Source organism: Misgurnus anguillicaudatus, chromosome 5 (genome assembly GCF_027580225.2).
Source record: "Misgurnus anguillicaudatus chromosome 5, ASM2758022v2, whole genome shotgun sequence".
Classification (NCBI taxonomy): Eukaryota; Metazoa; Chordata; class Actinopteri; order Cypriniformes; family Cobitidae; genus Misgurnus; species Misgurnus anguillicaudatus.
The window spans coordinates 2,150,323-2,176,835 of record NC_073341.2 but is presented as its reverse complement, the minus strand read 5'-3'; the positions used below and the strand labels follow the sequence as shown (position 1 = coordinate 2,176,835).

Below are 26,513 nucleotides of genomic sequence, written 5' to 3'. Positions count from 1 at the left end.
GGTCGACCAATGTGTTGTGTTAACCCAAAATCTTATTTAAAGGAATAATCAATTTTCATAAAAAAATAATTATGATAACTTAATGTCATCCAAGATGTTTATCACTGTCTTTCGTCAATATTATGTTTTTTGGGGAAAACATTCCAGGATTTTTCTCCATATAGTGGACTTTAGTGAACCTTAACGGTTGCAATTTCAATGCAGTTTAAAATTGCAGTTTCAATGCAGTTTCAAAGGTCACTAAATGATCCCAACCAAGGCATAAGGGTCTTATCTAGCAAAACAATTGTCATTTTTGCAAAAGAAAAGTACTTTTTAACCACCACTTCTCATCTTGCACTAGCCTTGTGATGCACCACTGTTACCTTACATATTACATAATCACGTTGAAAGGTCACGCATGATGAATTGAATTGAAAAAAATTGATGTATGCAACACTACCGCTGCAGTGTTTACACCAATATGCCAATTTTGTGCCCATGGACGTCAGAGGTGGACACTAATTGAGTATGTATTTTAGTTACATTTTCCAAGGATCGGTGCTTTAGCAGAGTGTTTGTCTTGGGAAAATTTTTACTTTACTGTAAATACTGTAAATACCCAATTACATAAAAATTGTGTACTTTTACTTTTCTTGAGTAAAAATACAAAAGTACTTTTTACTTAAATAAAAGTAAAAAAAATATGATTAGATGTTTAATGTACTTAAATATTAAATATAAACCAAAAACTTGAAATTATGAAATGTAGTGAAGTAAAAATTATGATAATATGCTTTGGAATGTATGTGTTCCGAAGAAAAACACTGAAAAAATATGAATATTTGAAAATTTACTTTTATGTAGAAAGTAAAAATACTTAAGTAGTGTCTGCCTCTGATGGGCTTTCTGGTCTGAAAACGAGGTGTGTTCAGGCGCATTGTTGGCGCGTTGCTATCTTGAGGCCACTAAAATAGATTACACCATTGACCAACTAAAACCTGGTCAAAAGTCAATGGCGCAATATTGTTTTTTGTTATTTAATAAGCGCATTACTAATATGCGTCTATAAACGGGACAACAACGTGATTTGCTTATCACATACATAGATGTGCGGTAGCACACAAATGGTTTTAAATATAAAAAATTAAAGGATTGAAATGTAAAAGATTATTATTGAGTCTCTTGGACATAAATGAGGACTGATTACAAGACGTTAGAAGGCGTAAAGAGCTGCTTCACATGTAGCCTGGTAATGCTACCCCAGATGACACAGATTTATCGTATATGATGACTTTGTAACTTCGGATATGATGAGAACCTTTTTAAAGCAATGTTTTTTTTTAAACATTTAAAAACATTTCTTTATACTCCTGCTATTTTTTACTCCCGTGTCTAAAAGAAAATGGCTTTAATAAAAAAATAAAAAGTTCAATACAAATGAAAACAACGCAATTTTTTACATCAATCTTAAATTGGTTTAGTTTTTCAGTTTACAAATTCCACCATCTAAATAGGCAATCGGCATGGCACCAGCGCAACTGGCTTTTAAAGAGGAAGAGAGATGAGACTCTCATTGGTGTATTGCAATGCGCTTAGATCATTAAAATGTGTATAGAATGAATAGAAAATAGAATGTGCAGTTATGCTTTTTAAGATGTATCACCAAAACTCCAGTTAAAAACTCATTGACTTTGGTACGAGAGAACTGGAAGTGCTAAAATGTTAATTCGTTTCTGGGTTTTAGCCTTTTTAAAATTTGTCATGCCTGCAGCTCTCTAAAGAGATCCCCTGATCTGGAGTCAGTGCTCCTGCAGAAGCTCACCTGGTGGTCAGATTCTCTTGTGACATGTGTATGATGGAGGGGTGACGTCTGGACGGAGCCCTTCTCTCCCTTTGGATCCTCACTCAAAATGTCTTCTGCTTTATCCATGATGTCCTTCAGCTGCTCAATGAACATCTCCCTCTCTACCAACAGAATAAACTCATTCTCAACCTACAGAAATCAAATACAAAAATCACATTACTCTTGATTAAGTGCCAAATTAGACATGTAATCTGTATATCAAATATACCAACAATCAAGAAACTACATAAATAACACCTATTGAGGTGTGACCCAAAAATGCATTGTAAAACAATGCTAAAAGCAAATAATAAAATTCAACTAACTATGATTAGGAAACCAAAACAAAGCTTGTTCATCTGTTTAAAAGGTGGAGAAAACATTCCTTGTGCTTAACAACATCATCTTATCATCAAAAACAAGATGTCTGGATTGGCTATAACAAAGACAGATTTCTTTAACGTCTCTGTAGTTCTCTAGTAATTCCTGAGCTCCACCAAATGTGACCATCCAGGTCCACGGTCAATGGGGTGTACCCAGAAAGGCACACAACCTATACAAATTCTACCCCTGCAAATTCTACATTCTTAAATTTGAAAAGCAACTCTGGTTAGTTTGGAGTATGAAAACCTCACGTCTGGGGAAAAACGGTCTGGTAGATTACTACATACAGAAAAGGTGAAAGGGTTGTACATAGGTGGAGTAATGGTGATCTCACCATATAGGTTGCGATTTCTTCTGGAGCATCTCCATCCAGGTCGAACTTAAACGTCACCATCTTATGGTTATGAGTCTCCAGTTGGCACTCCACCATCTTGTCTCCTGTGTCAAACACCTACAACAGAGCTTAGAGCATGTCAACACATCATGTGACCTAAAACTATTTTAAAGAATATTCTTGAGATCAGACAATGGAACAGGGTTCAATTTATTAGGGCATTCCTCAAGTGGAATGGATTTCTCTGACAAGTGAACAGATATATGCACTAAATTAGAGAAAATATATAATTGGTCTTAGAAACCCAAGCTTTTAAAGACAATTAATATACAGATGTCTAGTCTAGACTTACTTTAATCATGGTGAGTTTAGGTTTGTTCTTGTCTTGGCGGCAACGGGTGTTTGAGGATTTTCTATGGTGTTTTCGGACACGTGATTCACTTCGAGCTCTGTTTGAGCCTTCATTCCCATCACTCATCTCTTTACCGGATGTGGCATCTGAGTTCACTCTGGGGATCAGAGACACAATCACTGAGCTTTTATATGAATTAAGCATGTTGCTCCAAAGGAGGATATGTAAGATCTAGGAACAGAGAATCAGACCTGTCATAAGTTGACCCAGAAGGTTGTGCTTGTTTATCAGGAGGAGCAAATTCCTAACAGGACAGCAAAGAAAACTAATGTTCAGTTAACTACAATATAAAATGTGCAAGAAAACTGAATCACCACAACATTTAAACAATGACTGACACAAACTCCTGATTGTGTTTTCAAGTTAACACTATGGCTCTGTTCCAAAACCTTTTAAACAACCTGTATTTAAAAAAAGGCTACCTGTACTATACAGTAAATGAATAATGCATAGCATACAAAAAATCGGATCACATGTCTTCAATCAAATTTCATTCCTTTATTCATTCACTTTTCTTCAGGTACTGCAGGGAGTTATATGATAGACATGCTTTACCTCAGCGGACATTTCAGAAGCCATTTCTATTTCACTGGTGTCATGTTGTTGTAGGGGTTGAGTAATACTGCTGCTCGGCTGGTTTTGCTGACTCAGGATGGCACCAGCACTGGCACCAGAATATTGTACATTAAGTACAGGCACAGGCACGAGGCTTGCATGCTGAAGAACCTGGTTCAGGTCCAGAGGTTCTGCTGGACAGAATCTGTCTACGATGGGTCTAATGGGCTGGAAATGCAGTTTTGTGGGCTGCTGAGGTGCAGCAGAGTTTTGGAGGGCAGCTGAAGTAAAGTGTGGTATCATATGAGATGCATCACCATGATCCGAGCCATTTGAAATATTTCGGTCAACATAAACAGTCTGGTGCTTGACGGACGAGGTCCCCTAAAAAAAAAATCTCAACATCAAAAGATACAGATACAATGTTTCATAATATTTAAAATGTAATAAAAATGACAAGAATAAGAAAGTGTAATACATTTTTACGTTTAATAGTAATGTTTGCCAAATTGGTTTGTCCGGTTACAGATAGTTCGAAATGTACTGAGCATTTATATGTTTTTAACAAAATTAGTGACACATATTGTTTTCAGAGTACACCATAGCAACCATCACTGCAAAAAATGACTTTCTTACTTAGTATTTTTGTCTTGTTTTCAGTAGAAATATCTAAAATTTCTTAAATCAAGATGTATTTTCTTGATGAGCAAAATGACCTAAGAAAATAATACTAGTTTTTAGACAAAAAATTATACAAAATTAAGTGTTTAAGAAAAAAATAAATCTTATTTCACAATTTTTTTTCTCACCCCATTGGCAGATAAATTAGCTTGTTTTAAGTACAATTTCACTTAAATTGTACATTATTTGTCTTAAAACTAGTATTATATTCTTAGGTCATTTTGCTCATCAAGAAAAAGCATCTTAATTTAAGAATTTTTTGATATTTCTACTGAAAACAAGACAAAAATACTAAGTGAGAAAGACATTTTTTGAAGTGTAGCAGTGGGCATTTATGTAATAGGTAAAAGAGGCATAAACATGCACAATTAACACGCACCAATTAATATTAAAATGGCTAATGATGGTACATATAGATCAGTTTTTCACTTCCATTAGTTTAAGTAATCCTCCTGCACAGACTGCATAATGAAATCTTATTTTATGAGTTGCATTTACTGCTACAGGCCTTAATTTGCCAAGGAAATTGAGCTCTCCTCAGTACACAATAGGCAGACTTATGCCACGGTCAGACTAGACTTTCAGCTAAATTTCTGTGCAGGTCTATGCGTATATATCATGTGCTAAGTGTTTTTATTCACACATTATGGATTTCGACATGCCTGCACTGTTATTGTTGCTTTTCTTATTATTGTACAAAATGCAATTGTGCTTTTATTTTAAGTTCTTCTTCACACCTAAAAAGTCCAGCTGTGACGTATCAATCATCTTTTGGTCACGTCTTCACGTGATACAAATTTGCAAGTCAAAGTTTACCAAACTTGAACTTTAAAACATGCTGGTGTTGTGCAGAAATCTGTGACCTATCGAAAAGTGTGAACAGGGGTTGCTGTTCAGCTGTTCAGGAGTGTGCAGACATGGAATCAAGAACGTACACTCGTCAGATGAGCCGAGCGGTGTTGTAAAAGGGGTTTCATGTCTTATATGTCAAGAAAAACATCCATTGGACATGTTAAAATGCAACATTAATGCTGCCCTGTTCTCATATGATGATAGGCTGTGTTATTATTACAGTATATTCTCATTAACTGGGTTTCCATCACCCTGTTTTTATGCAAATTATGAAGTATCGCATACGAAACACATGATGGAAATGCCGCATTTCCAATAAAACCCCTAATAAGTTTTTAAGCTCGCTTGGTTTTTGACGTATACGATAAAGAGTAAATGCGAATAATGATGCGAATGCAGATGATAACACATTTGCCAAAAAAATTAAAAATCTAACGTAGTGAACAAACCCAGGAGACTAAGCGTCTAGCTGTTTCCACTGACATTGTCTTTATCATATATGGGGCTCGATGTCGTCGTAATGCACTTGCTGCTAGTGCCCCTGCATCAAAAATGTTCTATTTCTTTTTCTGTGAACAGCATTCAGTTTGACAATTACAAAGCTTCACTGCTAGTAAATTTATAACTTGCCCAATAGTAACTAAATGCAATCCTGTCTCCATTTTCTAAGTGTGACATCATTTGCTCTAACAACTTGATGGGACGCACCTAATTCGCATTTGTTTGTTTTTCTGTTTTTTGTGAATTTTGAAAATATTTGCTTCATGTTTCGATGGAAACCCAGCTAGTGTCTGATACATAGGCTTATCTTATTACTATTAACTATAATAACTCAATAACGTGGGAGATCCTGTATAGCAGGGGTGTCAAACTCAAGGCCCGCGGGCCAAATCCGGCCCGCCCCCTCATTTCATCTGGCCAGCCAGAGTTTACAAATTATGTTAATTATGTGACCCGCGAGAGTTTACAGATTATTTTATTGTTATTATAAGTTTTATTTTTTGCAGGTTATTTCCTATATTGATTTTTTTAGCAGCCACCAAAACAAATTTTTGTCCCGCCAAAGTATTTTTGTAATGTAATAATAGTGATAATGTTGATGATTGCATGAGAAAGAACGAGCTGTGCCCCGCACGCGCGCACTACTAGAGTGGGCCTTTCTGAATGCGAACGCTGCAGCTTCCGTAGGTCGCATTTCCAGGCTGCATACGTCATCAAGACTGTCTTGTTTCAGAATATTAACAATTATAAAGTTAAATATCTTTGTTTATAGTAAATAGTTGTAATATGCGTATGACTTGCGAATGTGATGGTCAGTTAACTTAAATAAACCAGGCTTGATGACGCTGTTTATGCGACCTCCGCATATGGAAACGGACAGTATCTGCTCGTTCTTTCTCTCCCTCTCTCGCGCACGCGGGTCCAGCGAAAAAATGTTTTCTGTCTCGTGTACAGAAATGTTTCGCGATGTCCAGCTGGGATTAGTTTACAACGCGTCTATTCCCCCTAAATACGCGAACTAATGACTCATCTGACCAATTACTTTTAATAAACGATTGAAACTATTGATCTGTAGCATACAACGCTGAACTCATGAGACGTCAGTCAATCAGACACTCAAAGCCAGGTAAAAAAATCACAGCTTTTTTGTAAAGAGGGCAAGAAATGACAAGCGAGAGTAGATGTGTCTATTGTGGTGGAGATTGTACAACTCTTTATTAGTATCTAAAATGCCTCTCATTTTCTGACCTGCATAATGAAGGATAACATTGAGTGTACTGTACTCACATACAACATGTGTTTTTGTCACCACAATTATTTTAAAAATAATCTGTAGAATAGTTGTACTCTGTACACTTTGTCATTATTTGCCTGGGCTTCTACTTTCAAAGCTAGGTATTAATTGAGTTATTAACAAAACCAATAGTAATCAAATGCAGAGAAAATTATGCAATGTACAGTAATAAAAGAGTTGAAACATTCATACAGTCCTTCAAATACAACCGGCCCTTTGAGATTAACCGTAATGCTGATGTGGCCCGGGATGAAATTGAGTTTGACACCCCTGCTGTATAGTGTATACTTTGTTCCTTACAAATGACAAAGTATTTTATAAAACATATTAATCAGATATTCATAAAACTAATACAATTCAACGACACATTTTAATCAGGAGGCTCTTAGATCAGTTTGAGCTAAGCAATAATATGATGGGTTGGATTTTAGATTTCTTAACTAACAGAACACTGAGTTAATGGTGTCTTATCTGAACAGAGGAGTTCCTCTGGGGTCTCCTCAGGGATGTGTGATGTCTCCACTTTTATTTATTGTACACACAAATATATGTCAAAGCATGTATGATAACAGAATTATCATAAAGTATGGGGATGACGAAGTTATTGTGAGTTTACTTAAGGAGTAGACCTCACATGGCTCACTTATTGAGGATTTTGTCAACTGGTGTAGTGAATCTTATTTACAGCTTTATATATCAAAGTCTAAAGACATGCTCATTGATTTTAGAAAAAGTACTCATCAAAGTGAGCCTACCTCAATTAAAGGTCAAGCATTGGAGTATGTTCAATTATACAAATACTTTGGAACTATTTTTGATGAAAAACGGAACTTTGTATTGCCTGTTTCCCAAAAGCACCGTTAGCTAACTATTGTCATTGTTACCATTGAACCCTATTGGTAATGACAGAACTTGCGACCATAGTTGCTTTCAAGAAACGCACCCCTGGTCATTTGATGGGGAGTCTAAACTAGGAGTGGCATCCCTGTACACCAAACAGTTACAAAGGATGGCCATCTCAATCTTTGTAACACAGTCTCACCCCATGGCGTCAATATTTGATGACACTTGACCATTCGTCAATATGTGACGCGGAGGGTATAGGCTACCTTTCGCGTCATTTTTTGACGAACTGGGGACTTCAATACTATTACGTCCATGCATTCTCTTCTCCTATTTTCTTACCATTTTCGCGTCGGTTTAGGGTTATATTACGCAAAATTAAACAGTGTACGCGAAAATAAACAGTGTACGCGAAATTAAACAGTTGTCACCTGGCGTTGGGGTTAGAAACAGTTGTCACCTGGCGTTGGGGTTAGAGTTAGGTTTGGGTAGGGATGTCATTATGTAGATCTAACCCTAAACCGACGCGAAAATGGCAAGAAAATAGGAGAAGAGAATGCAACGGACGTAATAGTATTGAAGTCCCCAGTTCGTCAAAAAATGACCCTATACCCTCCGCGTCACATATTGACGAATGGTCAAGTGTCGTCAAATATTGACGACATGGGGTGAGACTGGGTTGATCTTTGATGATGACTTTCACTCCCTGCACACTGAAGGTGCGTTCCATTCGACCGTAAGTGGACTGTGAAGTGGACTTCACAGGGTATTCCCCCATCTTAAGTGAGATTCCAATCCGAAGGGAGCGAACATGTTCAGTTTGAAGGGCACTGCGCACGGCATTGGGAATCAGGGAACATCGATACATCACTTCACAGGAAGTGGAGAGCGAATCACTCAACTGTCATTGCGCGCATCACGTGATCACCAGTCAGAGCAGTCAGACTGCTATGCAATTATATGACAATCGTTTAAAAACACATAAATACACATAGTTAACAAAATAAAAGTTTACTTTCATATATTTGCATGACAGTTACAGCAGGGCTTCAATCCTGTTAATAGTCAAGTAATAGCAGCAATAGTCAATGAAAGTGTATAATAAACATACGTTTTTCATTACGTAGTACTCAATGTTTTTTTATTGTATAGTGTACATATTTTAAATGTGATAGTAAATAAAAATTAAAATATGAATGTAGTCCTATATATGTTTATGTTATATCAATCTGCTCGACCCCGTCGTTGACTTTCTTTGATGACGTTTGCAGGTCGTTCCAAATGAGCGGTTATTGTCCGTGAAGTCCACTTCAACTGATATACCGTGCTCAGGGAGTAGGGAGCAGTGAACACTCCGTAGGGACCCGGTCGAATGGAACGCACCTTAAGTTTCAGTTATTGCCTTCTGCGAGGAGGTATAAAATCCCAAGGTGTAGAACGAAATTATATAAGAGCAGCTTTGTATCAAATGCAGTTAATATGATGAACAAACTGTAGAGATGGTTTTCAGAAATGTTGTATTAGTGTTTTTATGATTTTATTTTTTGTTTTTTAGTAGTTTTTTATTGATTTTTAAGTTGGTTTTTAGGTTCTTTTATAAAGTCCATATGTATTGTCTTGAGAGCACTTTACTTAGTATGAGAATTCATGTATTTGTCCCCGTGTGTTGTGGAGTGTTCTGTGTTGTGTGTTTTTGTACTGGATGCCATAGAATGTCATTGCACTGTAAAACAAATTTACCTATACAAGTAAAATAACAGTAACCTAACCTAACACAGAAAAGTCTTAGAACCTGACAGGTCAAATTCATAGCTACTGAAATACGTGACCTCTCTTTATGTCACAATACCTCACTGTATTGTTCAGTAATTGTTTTCGCATCCGCTTGCATTTCCGGTTTGCCATATTTGTATGTGTACAAAGAAGTCCCATGTGACTGTGCCAATACAACCGTTAAAGCAAATTCACAAATAGACACACCCAGTCAAACATGGTGATACACTGTACCTGTGGGGGTGGAGCTTGTGAAGCAGAAGGAGCACCAACAGACATAGAGGCAGGATTTTGGAAAGGGTGGAGGCTTTGGTGCAATGTGTCTATGGCCTGACTGTGAGGATGCTGGGTCATGCAGTTTACAGTGGGTTGCTGAGCAACAGGGTAGCCTGGGAACTGTGTTAGTAGAGAGGTCTCAACCTGTGAACATGGCAATTGCGAGATGTCAGGATAGCTTGAGACTGACAGGCTGGTAGATGGTAATAGTGGAGTGAGAGATGACTGCACAGAAGAAAGGAAATAGGAAGAAAATAGGATGAAAATTACATCTAGAAAGAGGGGTTTCAACTAAATGAACTGTCTTAAGGGATTAACTGTTACCAGCCAATCATGACTCTATAATCTAGTGGACTTTTGGGGCCAAAATCTACATGTTAAATCAAGCATCTGAAAACAAGGGCAGTCGCAGTACCTGTGAAGGATAAACTGGCGGCTGTTGTGTGGGTGCTGGCAGACTACATGAAGACTGTACTGCTTGTTGCCAGCTGTCCATCAGTAAACAGTTCTAGATAACAGAAAAAAACACAAGTGAAAAATAAGTAAATGCAAGAGAATTCTGAGAATGTCCATTCTGTTATGTTAATTTTATACCACGGGTCTGTTAAATGCTGTATTCTGATTGGTTGAAAAATGTTCTATGGGTATGCATTATTTTGATAACCGCACACCTAACCAAAATGTTGATGTCTTTCTTGGTTCAGTCCAGAAGAAGTTATGTTTTTTGAGGAAAACATTGCAGGATTTTTCTAATTTTAATGGACTTTAATGGACACCAACACTTAACGCTTAACAGTTTTTTTCAACGGAGTTTCAAAGGACTATAAACGCATAAGGGTCTTATCTAGCAAAACGATTGTCATTTTTGACAATAAAAATAAAAATATGCACTTTTAAACCACAACTTTTCGTCTAGGTCCGGTCCAGCACGACCTAACGTAAATGTGTAGTGACGTAGGGAGGTCATGTGTTACAATATAAAATGCACATTTGCGGATAATTGTAAACAATAAACTTACACAAAGACATTAATTAGTATCATTCCACATACAACAATGTAGGAACGGTCCTCTTTCTCAACACTTGTAAACACTGGGGCGGAGTTTCGCGTTCGTCCTCTGTGACCTCTTGATGTGATGACGTATTGCGTCGGGTCACGCTAGCGCATCACGACCGGATCTAGACGAGAAGTTGTGCTTTAAAAGTGTATATTTGTTATTTTTATTGTCAAAAATGACAATCGTTTCGCTGGATAAGGCCCTTATGCCTCGTTTGGGATCGTTTATAGTCCTTTGAAACTCCGTTGAAAAAACTGTTAGTGTTGAGTTAAGTATTAATTGTTGGTGTCCATTAAAGTCCATTAAAATGAGAAAAATCCTGCAATGCTTTCCTCAAAAAACATAATTTTTTCTGGACTGAACAAAGAAAGACATCAACGTTTTGGATGACATGATGGTGAGTAAATTATCTGGATTTTTCTTTTAAGAAAATGGACTATTCCTTTAAGCTTTTTAGAGTCCTCTCAGAAAGCTCCTAATTTAGCTTAAAATTTTTTATGAAGGAGTCTTAGCTTAAGAGCAATTCAGGACCCATCTGAAAGGAATTCAAGAAAAAAAACTTTTTTCTTAGTGATGAGGCGGGGCTGAACCCGTTGCTAGGAATGACAAAGTCTTTTGAAGACTGTGATTGGTTGGTTGTCCAAGAAAGAAGAAAAAACTGCTTTTAAGTATGGGGTCTATTGTAAGCCTTCGGTTTGAAATTACAGGTATACTTTTCCTGTTTTTACCGTACTCACGCACACACGCTATATATCCCCTAAGTTCTGGAATGATTTCCCCAAATTTTTTTTGAGAATCAGAAAAAAACAGAAACTAAAAACTTGAAGTACTTTAAGAACTAAAGACTCTTGAAGAGTTTGGTTCCAAAACGTGATAAACGCCATTTTTGAAAAAAATGAGTTACTGCCAAAATCAGTATTATATCAGGTCAGTAGATAAAAGTAAAGTCTTAATTTTACGCAAAATCCAATATCCGCCGTGTTATTCTGTCATCTTTTCTCCCTTTTTCCCCAAAATGGATAAACGCCACTGCTCCTTTTTTACAGAACGAAATAAATCCATTTCTGATATTACAGCCCACCAGTCACGCAATGTAAACAAACAATGGCGGACGCGCTGAGTCCACGGAGTCCTAGTTTTCCTCATCTACTTTGTACTTCGTGATCAACAAACAAAACAAAATAATACTTTAATTGCATCGCTAAACCTGTGATGGTTTTCTGTGATGGGAAAGAAACGTAAGCCATCAGCATCTAATATTTTCCCTGAGAGGCACTCGGGAGACGGGTGCTTGTTCTCCCGACAGCAAGCTTCTCATGCTAACACATTGACCCCAGAGGATCTTATGAAAAACTTTCCATACTTTTACTCAAAGTCAACGAAAATCGAGCAGGACCAAAAACATTTTACAGCTAATCTCTGTGAAAGACGTTAAGCGAGGACGTCAAGTAACCGCAATGACAGTGATCTTAATATGACAAAGTAAGTGTTTTGATTAATGACATTAATGTTTATTTTTTTAATTAGTGTGTACAACTAGTCAACTAAATGAATATAACATGGCAAAGATGAATGCACATTTATATAGGCTATTGATTCAATAGATTTATAGCATTTTGAATAAAAACTTGTCATGGATTTATTGCATTTTGTGGAAAAAATTATCAGTTTTTATAATAAATCTTTGAAAATCAACTTATGGATTTGAATTTTTTATGTTTTTATAACCTAAAGATGCTATGTGAAAGTTTGTAACAGAAAATAGTTGTTTTCATCTTGTCACTTTCTTTGTATAGAAAACACGTTTTTACCAAAATATGTCAAAATGGATTTATTGCGTTTTGGAACCAAACTCTTCACTTCTCTTTAACAAATCTGATCTACTGGCCTTCCTGCAATGTGATGCCCAACCTGTCTGACCAACGACCACTGGCCGCCCCATTTAATCCATCTATTCGTATATATATTTTCGTATACTTATTAAAAAATAAAAGGACTTTTTCCTTCTAATAAACTTAGGGTTTCCTCCTAGGGGTTTTTTCATTCCCCAGGGAATCAGCTGGAAATATAACTTAGAGCTCTCTTCTATACATAACGTTATTACTACGCTCGCTAGTACGGTTTAAATTTTGCTGCTGTACTCTGCTACAGATTTTTCTGTGTTTTCTCCTGCTTTTATTAATGTAAAGCTGCTTTGAAACAATTAAACAATTGAGAAAAGCCCTACATAAATAAAAATAATATGAATACTTAACGTACTTGATAGAAAATAAACACCAACAAGAGTTTCTGTGATCACTTTGCTTATAGAAGTCTGTAACAGACAAAAAAAATTCCAGCTGCCTAATATGTTACTGTAGTTAATGTAGTGGTTACTTTTATTTCTGGCGCTATGGCATTTCTGTGCTGTGTTAGAGATTTTAGCAAGTCTCTAATAAGATCTAATAACAATCATGATTCTTGCACGATGTAACATGTTGCGTCTTATAAATGCACGGTCATGAATTGTGTGCAACACTTTTTGTCTCCCTCTTTCCGTGTTGATAAGCTTTATACTGTTTTAAATTATATATTTAGGAGACTCCACTTTCACAAAGTATTTCTCCCTGCTTTTCCTTCTTAAGTCTCTGGTTAAGATCTGAATTTCTTCTTTCTTTAATAGGATCTTTAATTGTAACGGGAAACGTCCACATTTCTAAGAATTTTCCTAGAAATGTGTCACTAGGAGCAACTCTTTGTGCTAAGATTTTTCATGAATACGGGCCCTGTAAGCTTCTAGCTTCTTCTTTGAATGTACCATGCTGTTAATGTCATACTTAATGTATCTGACAGGAAATAAACAGACACACGAGGTTCTGTAAGTTTGTGTGTTCAATTTGCTTATAGAAGTCTGTAACAAACCCAAATCATCTCTGCTGCACCATTGCATTTTTTTCCCAGTTGGTGAACATATTACTGTACTTAAATTGAGTGAGTACTTTATTTCTGGCGCTATGGCATGTCTGCGCTGTGTCAGAGATGTTAGCATGTCTCTAATAAGATCGGTCACAAACATGATTCCGGCACATCTAATGTGTTGCGTGTTATTAACTTACTTTCATGCGTTGTGTGCAACACTTTTTGTCTCCCTCGTCACGTTTTGTTCACTTTCCCTGCTGCTAAAGAAACTCTTAAGCCTCTTAAATGTCTTTGTTGATACTTTTAATAATTTTGGACCTTAAGACCTCTTTTAAGGGTTAAGATGTTTCTGAATGACTTCCTTTACTGGGATCTTTTCTTTAAAGGGGGGGTTTAATGGTATTTCAGGCATTCTGACTTATTAACACCTTTATAGAGTTGTTTCCTCATGCTAAACGTAGGCAAAGTGTCAAAACAGCAGTTGGACGTGTTACAGAGTATTTCTGTGCCGAACGCACTTCGCCAGGGTTCGTACAAGTTTCGGCAAGTTTTTTTCGATTACAGTTCTAAATGACGTTTCAGGGGTTTTCGATATGTATCACTTCTTTATGTGGGCTTCCACCGGAAAACTTCCCCCGGAAAACCCCGCCCACCCGTCAATCAGCAGGAGACGCTAGAGCTTGCTAACAGCTTATCACGCCACTCAGTTTTGTTTAATTTCAAAAGTCAACAATGGCACGAAAGAAGAAGTGTGTTTTTGGATGTAAGGAGAAGACATCCAGCCTTATGGAAACAATGGATATAGTTTATTATCCGGGGTAGCAGCGGAGTTTTGCGTTTGTGTTTGATGCGCTGGATTTTCCCAACCGGGTCATGACGAGTTGCATGCGGTATAGGGTGGATGAAAAAGTCTAAAAGCAGAGAGTCTGTTTTTTAATTTAATATTGTATGTTTAAATACACTCTTCTAAAGGATTATTAGGAACACCATACTAATACTGTGTTTGACCCCCTTTCGCCTTCAGAACTGCCTTAATTATATGTGGCATTGATTCAACAAGGTGCTGAAAACATTCTTTAGAAATGTTGGCCCATATTGATAGAATAGCATCTTGCAGTTGATTTGTGGGATGCACATCCAGGGCACGAAGCTCCTGTTCCACCACATCCCAAAGATGCTCTATCTGGTGACTGTGGGGACCATTTTAGAACAATAAACTCATTGTCATGTTCAAGAAACCAATTTAAAATGATTCAAGCTTTGTGACATGGTGCATTATCCTGCTGGAAGTAGCCATCAGAGGATGAGTACATGGTGGTTATAAAGGGATGGGCATGGTCAGAAACAATGCTCAGGTAGGTCATGGCATTTAAACGATGCCCAATTGGCACTAAGGGGCCTAAAGTGTGCCAAGAAAACATCCCCCACACCATTACACCACCACCAGCCTGCACAGTGGGAACAAGGCATGATTGATCCATGTTCTCATTCTGTTTACGCCAAATTCTGACTCTACCATCTGAATGTCTCAACAGAAATCAAGACTCATTAGACCAGGCAACATTTCTCCAGTGTTCAACTGTCCAATTTTGGTGAGCTTGTGCAAATTATAGCCTCTTTTTCCTATTTTTAGTGGACATGAGTGCTACCGGTGGGGTCTTCTGCTGTTGTAGCCCATGTAGACATATTGGCCAACTGAACAGTATGAACATGAAAAGTACAGCAATCAATATTTAGTTGGTGCTCCTTTTGCCTAAATTACTGCAGCAATGCGGCGTTGCATGGAGTCGATCAGTCTGTGGCACTGCTCAGGTGTTATGAGAGCCCAGGTTGTTCTGATAGTGGCCTTCAGCTGGTCTGCATTGTTGGGTCTGGCATATCACATCTTCCTCTTCACAATACCCCATAGAGTTTTTACAGGTTTAAGGTCAAGCGAGTTTACTGGCCAATTAAGAACAGGTATACCACGGTCCTTAAACCAGGTACTGGTAGCTTTGGCACTGTGTGTAGGTGCCAAGTCCTGTTGGAAAATGAAATCTGCATCTCCATAAAGTTGGTCAGCAGCAAGCATGAAGTGCTCTAAAACTTCATGGTATACGGTTGCGTTGACCTTAGACCCTTAGAAAACACAGTTGACCAACACCAGCAGATGACATGGCACCCCAAACCATCACTGACTGTGAAAACTTTACACTGGACCTCAAGCAACGTGGACTATGTGCCTCTCCTCTCTTCCTCCAGACTCTGAGACCCTGATTTCCAAAGGAAATGCAAATTTTACTTTCATCAGAGAACATAACTTTGGACCACTCATCAGCAGTCAAGTCATTATTGTCTTTTGAACAACAGACAGCGTCTCTTCTGGGCTAGAGTCGCTTGTGCGACAGCTGATTGTGTAGCCTACAAAACAATACTGAGAGACCATTTAAAGGTATTTGCAGGTGATTTTGGTTTAATAAGCTGATTACAGTGTGGCACCAGGTGTCTTCAATATTCAACCTTTTCACAATATTTAGTTTTCTGAGATACTGATTTGGGTATTTTCCTTAGTTATCATTTATAATCAGGCCCGTCGCGACAAGGCAAGCAAACCAAGCAATTGCTTGGGGCCCCGGAATTTTCTGGGGCCCCAAGACAACGACTGGTTGAGAATAAATGCAACGACAAACTGTGTCCCTTTGATAGTCAATGCGATGCAGTAAAGTGCAATGACACTGTTATTATCGGAATCCCCCTCAAGGGGGCCCCCTCTCAGTACTAGTCGCTGAAAACAGGCAGCCAGCCAACCACGTGATCTCTGCTGCCGGCAAAATACAAAACCTCTGCAGTCATGAAGCGGATTTATGCTTCTGGAAGCCAGAAAAGAAAGAAGAGAAAGGAAGAGGAGTAAAAGAAAAAACAAGATAGTGGTAAGTAATAATTTACATTGGATGAAATAGCTCTACTTGTCTTGTGCAAATGATGTAATTTTGCAGCAGGTAGGCAGTAGCAAAAATCTGTTTATGTTAGCTATACCTGCCTGACGGCAAATGCTGCTTGTAATGAACAGTTAGTCCAACTTTTTTCTCGAACAAACGGAATATGGTTATATACTGTAATATGTTTTTTAACGAGATAAGGAAGACGCAGATCTGTTTCAAAATCGCTGTTTAATTCCATGACGTTGCTGTAGCTTTGTAATAGGTTTAAATGAAAGTGCTATTGAAACGAACTATTCCACACCGTGATAATCTATTTAACAAAATAATGTATCTACCAAATGGGGTTAGGAAAACGACACGATAAATTCTGTGCATCAAACAATAGCTTGGGAAGTTTTTAAGCATTGGTGGTTGTGAAAGCAGCCGCATCTCTTATAAATATCAAAATATGGAAATGCTATTGCTAACATATCTTTTCGGTAACACTTTATAATAACCATCATTAATAGATGGTAAATTATTAGTTATTTAATCTTTAGTTATTGTCATTTAACTGTTAGCAAACCGATCGTTTTACTTAATAAATACTTTGTAAACAATCTATACGTTATTTACCAGAAAGAGGCAGAGGAACATTATTTTTTCATAGCTTATTTTAATGTGCTAGTGTCAGGATATACAGTAGTGACAGTTTATGGAAATATGACATAAGTTACCAACAGATCTTGAACAGTTACTTTATTCTGTGTAGCAATGTTTACACTGTTACAAGTACAGTATCAGGACAACTCACGTGTTTCACTTGTACTGTTTATTAACTATTTAACAAAGTATTATAGTCATTTGTTGCAACTTTGTCTATGTTTATAGACAGTTTACAAACCAACTAAGTTAGTAACCCTTAACAAAGATGTTTTAAAAATGGTTTCTTAAAGATCTACAAGCATTTTTAATCATTACCCGAATATATTACCTAATATATTATATGATAGATGTGTGTTACAATAATCTGTTAATTTACAACACTACTAATAATTAGTCATTTAATTATAATTTCATTGTTTGTTAACAGTAAAAAGACTGTTTGCTAACAGCTAAATGACAATTAAAGATTAATTAACTATCAATTTACCATCTTTATATGATTGTTATTATAAAGTGTTACCATCTTTTCCTTCTCTCTCAAGGTGCTTTGCTTAAATTTCTCAGCGCGCCGGCTCTTCCTAAAGATACATCCACTGATGAAGGTAGAGTGAATTTCTCTCACTGAGCTGAGCTGTTTTTAGTGACCTCTTTCAATATGCTAACAGTGAAATGGTGAAATGTACTTAACAGGTAATTTCAGATTTTTTTTCCCAATTATTTTCCCAGCTACACCATCAACGTCATCCTCAACATCAACATCAACAGATGCATCACTTCTCAGTGCTGATGTTTCTTCTATAGCACAAGGTACCACAAGCTCTATAATTATAGCTGATATCATGCACAGCCCAGAGTTTAAACTGATAAGTGTGTGCTGTCATATTGTTAGAAAAAAATCACTATTGAATTCCCACCAAACTGTGTAAATAAACATTAAACTGTAAACCTTAAACTGTATGGCTATGCTGTGGTTCCTGTAGGCTTTGCGTGCGTGTGGGGGGGCCTCCATGTCCATTTTGCTTGGGGCCCCCAAATTCCTTCAAACGGCCCTGTTTATAATCATCAAAATTAAAAGAAATAAACATTTGAAATATATTGGTCTGTGTGTGATGAATGCATATAATATACAAGATTCACTTTTTGAATGGAATTAGTGAAATAAATACACTTTTTGATGATATTCTAATTATATGACCAGCACCTGTACTTCATACCGTATCTCCCAAAACACAGCATCTTGAGGTCTTAAAACTATTGGCCTCTGCTGAAAATCAGAAAAGCCACATTTTATGTCAAAATTGTAGTAAGTCAGGGTACTCTAACTACTGACTCACACTGAAACGACCAGAAGGAATTCCTGCTCTTTGCCTAATCTTACACATTCATTTAACACAATATAAATATCTACTGAACCAACCTTACCTGTTGGGGAAGTGCTGTAACACCTGTCTGGTTTAGCTGTACAGGACCAGATTGTTGCATATTTGAAACATCTGAGAGGTGCTTATCTGTCACATCTGTAGGTTTGCTCTGTAAATGTTGTAACACGGGTATCTGTTGAGGCTGTGCTGGTGGTATGAATGCTCCACTCTGGAAATCAGTAGTCAGCAATACATCCGTTTTAGATGGCAAACTGTCCGTAGCTGTAACCTGTTGTGCAGCTACAGTTTTCTGCCCAGCTAAAAATGTTTGTGGATTGACTACCTCTGCTATATCAAGTTGATAATTCTGAGTAGTGCCACTCTGTGGCATAGATGCATGCTGATAGGACAATGCATGTTGTGCATTTATCTGTGTGGTTGACTCTTGAGTCTGACTTGTCGATGTGAGGTTCTGGGTAGTCATCACTGCAGTTGCTGTGGATAGACCTTGTATATTTACACGTTGGCCAGGGGGCATACAGCAAGGCTGTGTGGAGGTCTCTGAGGGAAGAGGAGAGTAACTCTGAGAGGACTGCACATGTGGAACAGCAGAAGGTACTGCCTGGCTTTGGAGCCTTGAAATACCCGACTGCAGAACAAGAAAACATAATGAAAAGCCTCATGAACATCCATTCAATTAGACATTCAGACAAAACAAGCTATTCCTAAAAATGTTTAGTGATTCCACAGGCATCGAATCGCAGGGAAATATCGTGTTCATAAACACGGATGAATCGCCTGCGATTATGAATGCGATATTTCCTCGCTTGTCAGTGAACTACGGCTCTGTGTAATAAAGCTGATGCCGATTTATTACTAATCAAGGAACCGGCATTACTGACGAGATGCGCAGGACAATCACATGCAATTCATTGTACAGCCCTAATTCACAACTTCTGTGGTAGGTGTTGGCAGGCCAACATCTTCATGACATGACCTACCATTGGAAGCAGAGAGGGTTCAACAACACAAACACTTGCTCTATGATGTGATGTCAACTCATAAGATAACTCCATCATACCCCTCGTCATTGACCAAGGATGTTTTAAAGAGATTTGATAAGTTGGGATAAGACAGATGTCTATTGAAATGAGGAATGCGGCTGCAAGGTGTGGGGTTTAAAAAAAGCTGATGCCCAGAACATCACCGAAGAAGATTTAAGTTTTGCTGGCATATGCAGAAGTTGCTGCCATGATGGTTTTGAGTGGATTTAGGCCCATAGCTGGGTAGTTGCTAAGGTATTGCTAGGGTGTTCTAAGTGTTTTAGCTCACATATACTGTACAGTAGGTGGTTGATAAAGTGTTTTGTTAGTTTTTCACATAAGTAGTTTTAACCATGAATGCATGAAAGAAAACAATAAAACTCTTAGAATAAACCAAACTGGATTATGATCTGATGGAAAAAATGTCTAGACAAACCTGCAGCACAATTAATCATGACCAAATAATAGGTAATGAAAATATGAGTACCGGTAATGAATACAGTATTCATAAAAGGCTCACTGTTATGGTGGTTACCACATCATCTTATATGCAAGCAAGAATAACATTAACAGGTCAGTGATACAAACCTCCTGGTTTGCCATATAGACAGATTCTTGTAATGATTGATGTATAACACTGTGCAGACTGCTGCTGTGTGAGTCCGAGTACACTGTTGAGCCAATGCCACTATCAGCTGGAGGGAGAAAAGGAGATTGATCAAATGAACATCTAAACTCAAGTTTATATGAATAGTCCAGGTTGTATACAATTCAAACCTTTTAGACAGCATGTGTAGCATGCTTACAATTACCAGTTTTCTCATAGTTCGGTCTGTCCCGCAGTTCCGTTTCTAAATTTCAGCCTGATATTGACCATAACTAACGCTGATTTGTACCAATTAGATTGTCAACATCTATTTTTCAAAGAATCACACTTACTTTACATGAAAAAGGTCAAAAGATGTAGCAAAATGCAGCATACTGTAAATTACAGAAATGTAAGCAATATCAAACTTGTCTGCATTTCATGAAAAGGAAATTTAACTCCCAATTTGAAATACATTTAAGAGACAGGCGCCTTACAAGTTAAAGATCATGGGCGGCCTCGCGATTGTAATCTGATCATTGTTGTTTACTTATTTAATGTAAATGATTTTACCAAAAAAAAAAAAAAAAAAACATCATTAGAAAGGTCTAAGAATCAAATAGTTGTATTTGACATTTATTTTATTCAGAAAATCTAAAAGTGACAGTAATGTCTTAATTTGTGTCTCAAGTTATAAAAATTTAAATCGGACCTGTAAAATTAAATATGACCCTTACATGTTAACTTTAAATTTCTATAGAAAGGAGTAATATTTAATCAATTTTTATTCCAAACTCAGCGATATGAGCCAACGAGGCTAACATGCACCTGCAGTCAATGGGATTGATTTGGAGATTTGAAAAATGGGTTTTAGGAATGTTTTGGAATGGTAAAGCTCATTGAAATGTTTCTTTTTGTAAGAAAGGCATTTGACACAAAGTCAAAGAAGGTGATAAAAATAATATTATAAAACGGCCAGTTCTGGTTCTTCATTCTGATTGGTTGAAACGCGTTCTCAGCTGTGATAAAACTCACCGGTAAACCCACGGCTCAAACCGTATTACATAACTTGTATCACTGCGCCACTGTTGTTGTGTACTGTAGAAAATAACTGTCAAAATGTCGGATTTTGTTGTCAATTTTGATTTATTGGGTGGGCTAATTATATTATATTGTATTAATTATAATCCTCAACAATTGAACAATTAATGGCGATATCCAGATAAGTGTCAATAAATATTGTTGAGTTTTCTTAATGATTAATGCTTCCGTGAGGAGTAGTTGTACCGTATATTATCCACTGGGTGGCGATCTTACACAACAACATAAACACTGATGCTTTCACTCAACACTTTAAAACTCAAGTGTATTTTTTGATCAGCGATCTGAATCGGATCTCTAACAAAAGTCATTCACAGAAATGGAATTATCCCAACATTTTGCTCAAAATTTGAGAGGATAAAAGAACATTTGAAGGTAGGGTGAAACGTTTTTATTTTGTTGTTTGAAAGCAGAGGGTCTGTTCTTTCATTTGATATATTGTATGTTTATATATCTAAAGAAGAACATTTTTCTGGAAGGCATTAATGTTTAACTAAAGCTGGGTGGCAACTCTTTTAAAAAACGCTGGCAGGGAAAGTGTTAAGCATGCTTCCAAGCATATTTGATCCACACGTCAACAGTTGCACGGTATAAATGTTAATGTATAAATTAGATGAATGTTAATTTATGAAAATAAACACCACAGTCTTAATGAATCATATTTTCATTGTGTCTTTGCTCCGTCTGTTTTGCTTGGGAACCGCTCTGTTGCAGACACACTTGAGTCTGAGGAACTACTTTGTTTGGCGGAAGACTAATATCTGTACTAATATAATTACAACTTATTTGCTGTGTTTTATTATATGAAATCCTGCTATACATAATTTGAAGCAACCGTTTTATAAACGCAGTGGGCCCCGCGAAGCAGTGGGTTGCCAGTGCATTTTATAACGGCTAAGGGGGTTTTAGGCACTCCGCTTCGCGTCGTGCCTAACAACGCCCCTTAGCCGTTATAAAATGCACTGGTAACCCACTGCTTCTTGGGGCTTATTGCTTTAATTTAATCAAAAAGAGGGCTTAAAATACTGAATAGGGTAATTATAATAATAACAAAAGAATGATAATTAGATGCCATAACCTGTCTAAAGAGGTGAATGTGTTCCATACCCGTCAACCCCAAACGGATTCTCCCGTATTTTAACATTCCTTCACGCCATCATCCGTTAAAACATTTCCCGTATTTCTCCCATATTTTTGTCTATCTATAAAAAATTCCACTGCCCGTATTTGATGTTTGCCACATTCACCTCCGGTAAAGCAGGCGGCAGTATATCTGTTACATATCACTCAAAGGACACCTGCCAATGAAACAAGAAAGAGAAGAAAAGCTTCCTGAGGATGGGTGGAGGATGATGAACTGCGTGCAAAGCTACAACCGTCACGCGCATTTAGTTTAACATGTCCGCCCGCCAGCATAGTAAGCGTATGCAAACTCACAAATTTGGATGTGCTGGCTAATGCGGACGGACGGGTGTGCATTTATTTGTAATTTTGCGTCTAAAGAAACTTTGCTGTTTGTGCTTTAATACTTAACTCAAAAGGTGTTAAGGAATGCAATATTTGTGACCTATGTGTATAACAAGTTACTTGCAGATGCCAGAGAGACAAACAATGATACAAGATATACACTGCAAAAAAAGTGTGTGTGTTTTTGTCTTGTTTTCAGTATAATAAGTATCTAAAAATTCTTAAAATAAGATGTATTGTCTTGATGAGCAAAATTACCTAAGAAAATAAGTCAAAAAATATCATATTTAAGTGAATTTGAGCTTAACACAAGCAAAAAAATCTGCCAGTGGGGTGAAATTTTTTTTTTGAAATAAGTTCATAAATCTGTCATAAACATGACATAGCAGAATAATGATCAAACTTAAGAAACTACCTAGCTTTATGGGTTAACATTACATTAAACTTTAATTTAAATGTCATTAAGTGTTAATACTCTTTTAAATAGTTTTAGAACAACATCATAAATATTTTTCTTGACCTTAACAAAATGCAACAGACATGTCAAAAGATTATACTTAACTTTATGTATGTGCACAATACATAAAAAACTGACAACTAACAGAACTTGTTCTTCCTCACACAGAGGGTTCTGAAATTTTCTGACAGAGAAGAAAAAACGAAAATATTTAATTCATTTAATTCATACATTTTATGTAAATCAACTGTTTTTGCAGCGATATGAACACAGCGTTGCATGGCTTAACCCAGGGGTTTTCAAACCTGTCCTGGAGGACCACTAGTACTGCACAATTTGCATGTCTCCCTCATTAGACACACCTGGTTTAAATCTTCACCTCATTAGTTGAGACTGCAAGAACTGAACTGGGTGTGTAAGGTAACTGAATGGGCTGTGTCACAAATGGGAAACATGCAAAATGTGCAGTACTAGTGGTCCTCCAGGACAGGTTTGAAAACCCCTGGCTTAACCCACTATTGTACTGTTTTCATTTCATTTTAGGTGAGTCAGTCTCCAAATGCAATGAAATATAATTTATATTTATTAACATTTAATGACATTTTAAGGACAAATAAATTTTGTATCACTAGTAAAAAATGATCAGTTATGTTGTCTTGGTTTAAGTCAAGTTGTCATAAAGACATCTCAAACAATGTTATCTTTGCATTAAAAATGACATAATTGAACAAATGACACTTAATGAATGTTGTCATAAACGTGCATACAATCTCCTTCATGTGTCATGTCATGATTATGAAGGTGTCATGATAGTCTTATGAACACCCCTTTAAGTAAAGTGTTACCCAATAAACTTCCAAGTGTCTGCTTACAAATGAGACCAAACTTGTTGTTCTTAGAGCAAAGGCTTGATGAAAATGTGTTTATTTTAGTTTGGGTAGGACATTTTTGTTTTTCAAAATGAGGGTAAATGCAGAAGACGCTAACAGATTTTACCACATAAATTAGTGCTTAATGAAGTCTGCAGCTAGATTGTGTTACATTAGTGTTTGGCATCTTTGCATAATTGAACTGACCATAACATGACTTTTATTACTTTTTAGTTTTTTGGCACACACAGGGTTAAAAATAGAGTTCATCAGACCAGTTACATGCTAATGAGCTAAAGTTCTTGATATCTTTTTTTGTAATAGTCAGTAGTCCCTCAGGTACTTCCGCTTTCTCAACGAATTTACCGGTATTTTGATACTGATGTGTGAATGATGTCTTACTGGTAAAATAACGGAACGCCACTGCGTGTGTGAACAGCACATTTTTGTATTTACTGGTAAATTCATTCTGGTAAATTCATGGTAATTTACCAGAATTACTGTGTGAAAGAGGCTAGTAACTTACTCAGGAACAGATGCTGTCACTGACCACAAAACATGATGTGAAAGGGGGCTAACAAGCACAAAACACACTCTTACATGTGGTGGATGTGGTCCTGGCACTAAGTTGGCACACTCTGGCATGCTGGTCCGCTTCTGTGTCTTCAGGCTCTGCTAGACAAGCTGGTTCACAGAGGATGGGTTTTATCCCATCTGGCATCAACTGGCCAGTGCCACACTGTGAGGCACTAGGCACAGTCCTCTCCCTACGCCACTTGATCAAAGCCACCCTGTCCCGAATAGACTTGCCCACAATCTTAGCATCGCTCTCGTGGAAAAAGCCAGACTCAACCTGATAGAAAGCCAAGAGGGGGTGGTGTTAACAAGAATTTTTAGAGCAAAAAAGAAAGAAGTGAGAAATCTATTTTTGGAAATTTCAAAAAGACAAGCAAGGGCGGGCTTTTGGCCAAACACTGCACACAGAGAGGGTAAACTGCAACGTATACAGCATCTGAAGTTAATCAGTTATGTACATTTCTTGCCTTGCATGAAAATTTGTTGATGAATCCCTAATGATGGTGCCTCTTTACAGCAGATTAATGGCTAGCATGGTAACTTGCAGATTTTCAGAGCATTTGCTAGTTGTATTTGTTTGTTTATGCACATAAAGAAGTGTAAAACTAAATCAGGTAGATTAATGTCACACTAAAAGGTGGTGTAAGCAACATTTTGCTAATAAATAATATAAGTGCATTTCCAATTAGGGCTGGGCAGTATGACGGTATATTTCGTTACCACGGAATAAAATGTCAAACGTAACAGATTTTTCTATTCCGTCTATTCCACGGAATGCAAATAAGTGGGCGTGGGCATTTCTTTCCGTGTTAAGCATGAGGGAAGAGCGTATATGGTGTATGCAACAACTGGTAACTTAAAGTGTTTTGAATGCGGTGATGTTGGACATAAGCGTGATGTTTGTCCACATAAGGATCGTAGAGTAGAAAGTGTCACTTCGGGAAAAGAAACTGCTGTTACAGTACATCTCAGTCAGCGCCTGTCCAAGAAGCACAGCATGTGGATCAGATAACTGAGGTAAGGGCTTTGGATATTGATGTTTGTGTACCTGTGAATGCCCAACAAAATGATGTATTGAAAACAAAGGTGATTGTTTACAAAGGCGTGACTGAAACTCCGCCGATAGAAAGTGCTAATGACATGTCTGTTGTGCCTAGCACTAGTGGAGCTTTGGTTACTGTTACTGAGTCTATGGTGGAAAAGGTAGAGTCAGAAGATTTTTGTAATACAGCATGCAGTGGTTTGGGTGTTGTAGATGAAACTCTATCATCAGATGAGACTGAATCTATGTGTGATAATGATGCGTGTTCACAGGGAGATAGTCTGCGTAGCGGCAATGTGGCTTCTCAAGACCATTCTCAAAATGATCCAGTTTTATATTCTCTAGAAGAGATTAATACTTTTCTAGATGAGACATTTGGGAAACAGGTCAATGTCAAAGAGTTTTTCCCTGATGTTGAGAGGTTTGAAAAGTCTGTTGCTGTTTATCAAAAAAAGGTAGGCCCCAAACTCTTAAGTGAGAAGAAACGTTTTCGTTTAACATTCGGACGGTCTTCTCTTTAATGAACTCACTCCTGCTGGTTATGGTTTATTGGATCTCCTGCGATCCACTGGCACTAGAGGTGGTGGCATTATTGTTCTGTACAATCAGAAATACAATCTAAGACCTGTTGCTGTTCCAGTGTTCTCCTCATTTGAATGTCTTGTTTTAACTGTTTCTGACTGTCACTCAACTGCCATAGCTACAGTCTACCGGCCACCTAAAGCAAACAAAGACTTTTTAACTGAGTTTGCGGATCTG

At 37.3% G+C, this 26,513-nt stretch overlaps 1 protein-coding gene across 7 annotated transcripts in view; it reads right to left on the bottom strand.

Moving 5' to 3' along the window:
• Nucleotides 1-26,513, bottom strand: part of LOC129415025 (serine/threonine-protein kinase WNK2) — a 120,201-nt gene that overhangs the window by 52,901 nt on the left and 40,787 nt on the right. For 4 of the 7 annotated variants that reach the window (XM_055169191.2, XM_055169190.2, XM_055169193.2 and 1 more), the window contains exons 8-17: nt 24,737-24,989; nt 20,245-20,351; nt 18,675-19,262; nt 10,146-10,238; nt 9,689-9,955; nt 3,511-3,894; nt 3,147-3,199; nt 2,896-3,052; nt 2,544-2,660; nt 1,805-1,975 (exon numbers count right to left, since the gene is read on the bottom strand). In XM_055169191.2, coding sequence (XP_055025166.2) covers nt 1,805-1,975; nt 2,544-2,660; nt 2,896-3,052; nt 3,147-3,199; nt 3,511-3,894; nt 9,689-9,955; nt 10,146-10,238; nt 18,675-19,262; nt 20,245-20,351; nt 24,737-24,989 — 2,190 coding nt within the window. The remainder of the gene's footprint in view (nt 1-1,804; nt 1,976-2,543; nt 2,661-2,895; nt 3,053-3,146; nt 3,200-3,510; nt 3,895-9,688; nt 9,956-10,145; nt 10,239-18,674; nt 19,263-20,244; nt 20,352-24,736; nt 24,990-26,513) is intronic. The other 3 variants (XM_055169194.2, XM_055169192.2, XM_055169196.2) reach the window with 3 other exon arrangements.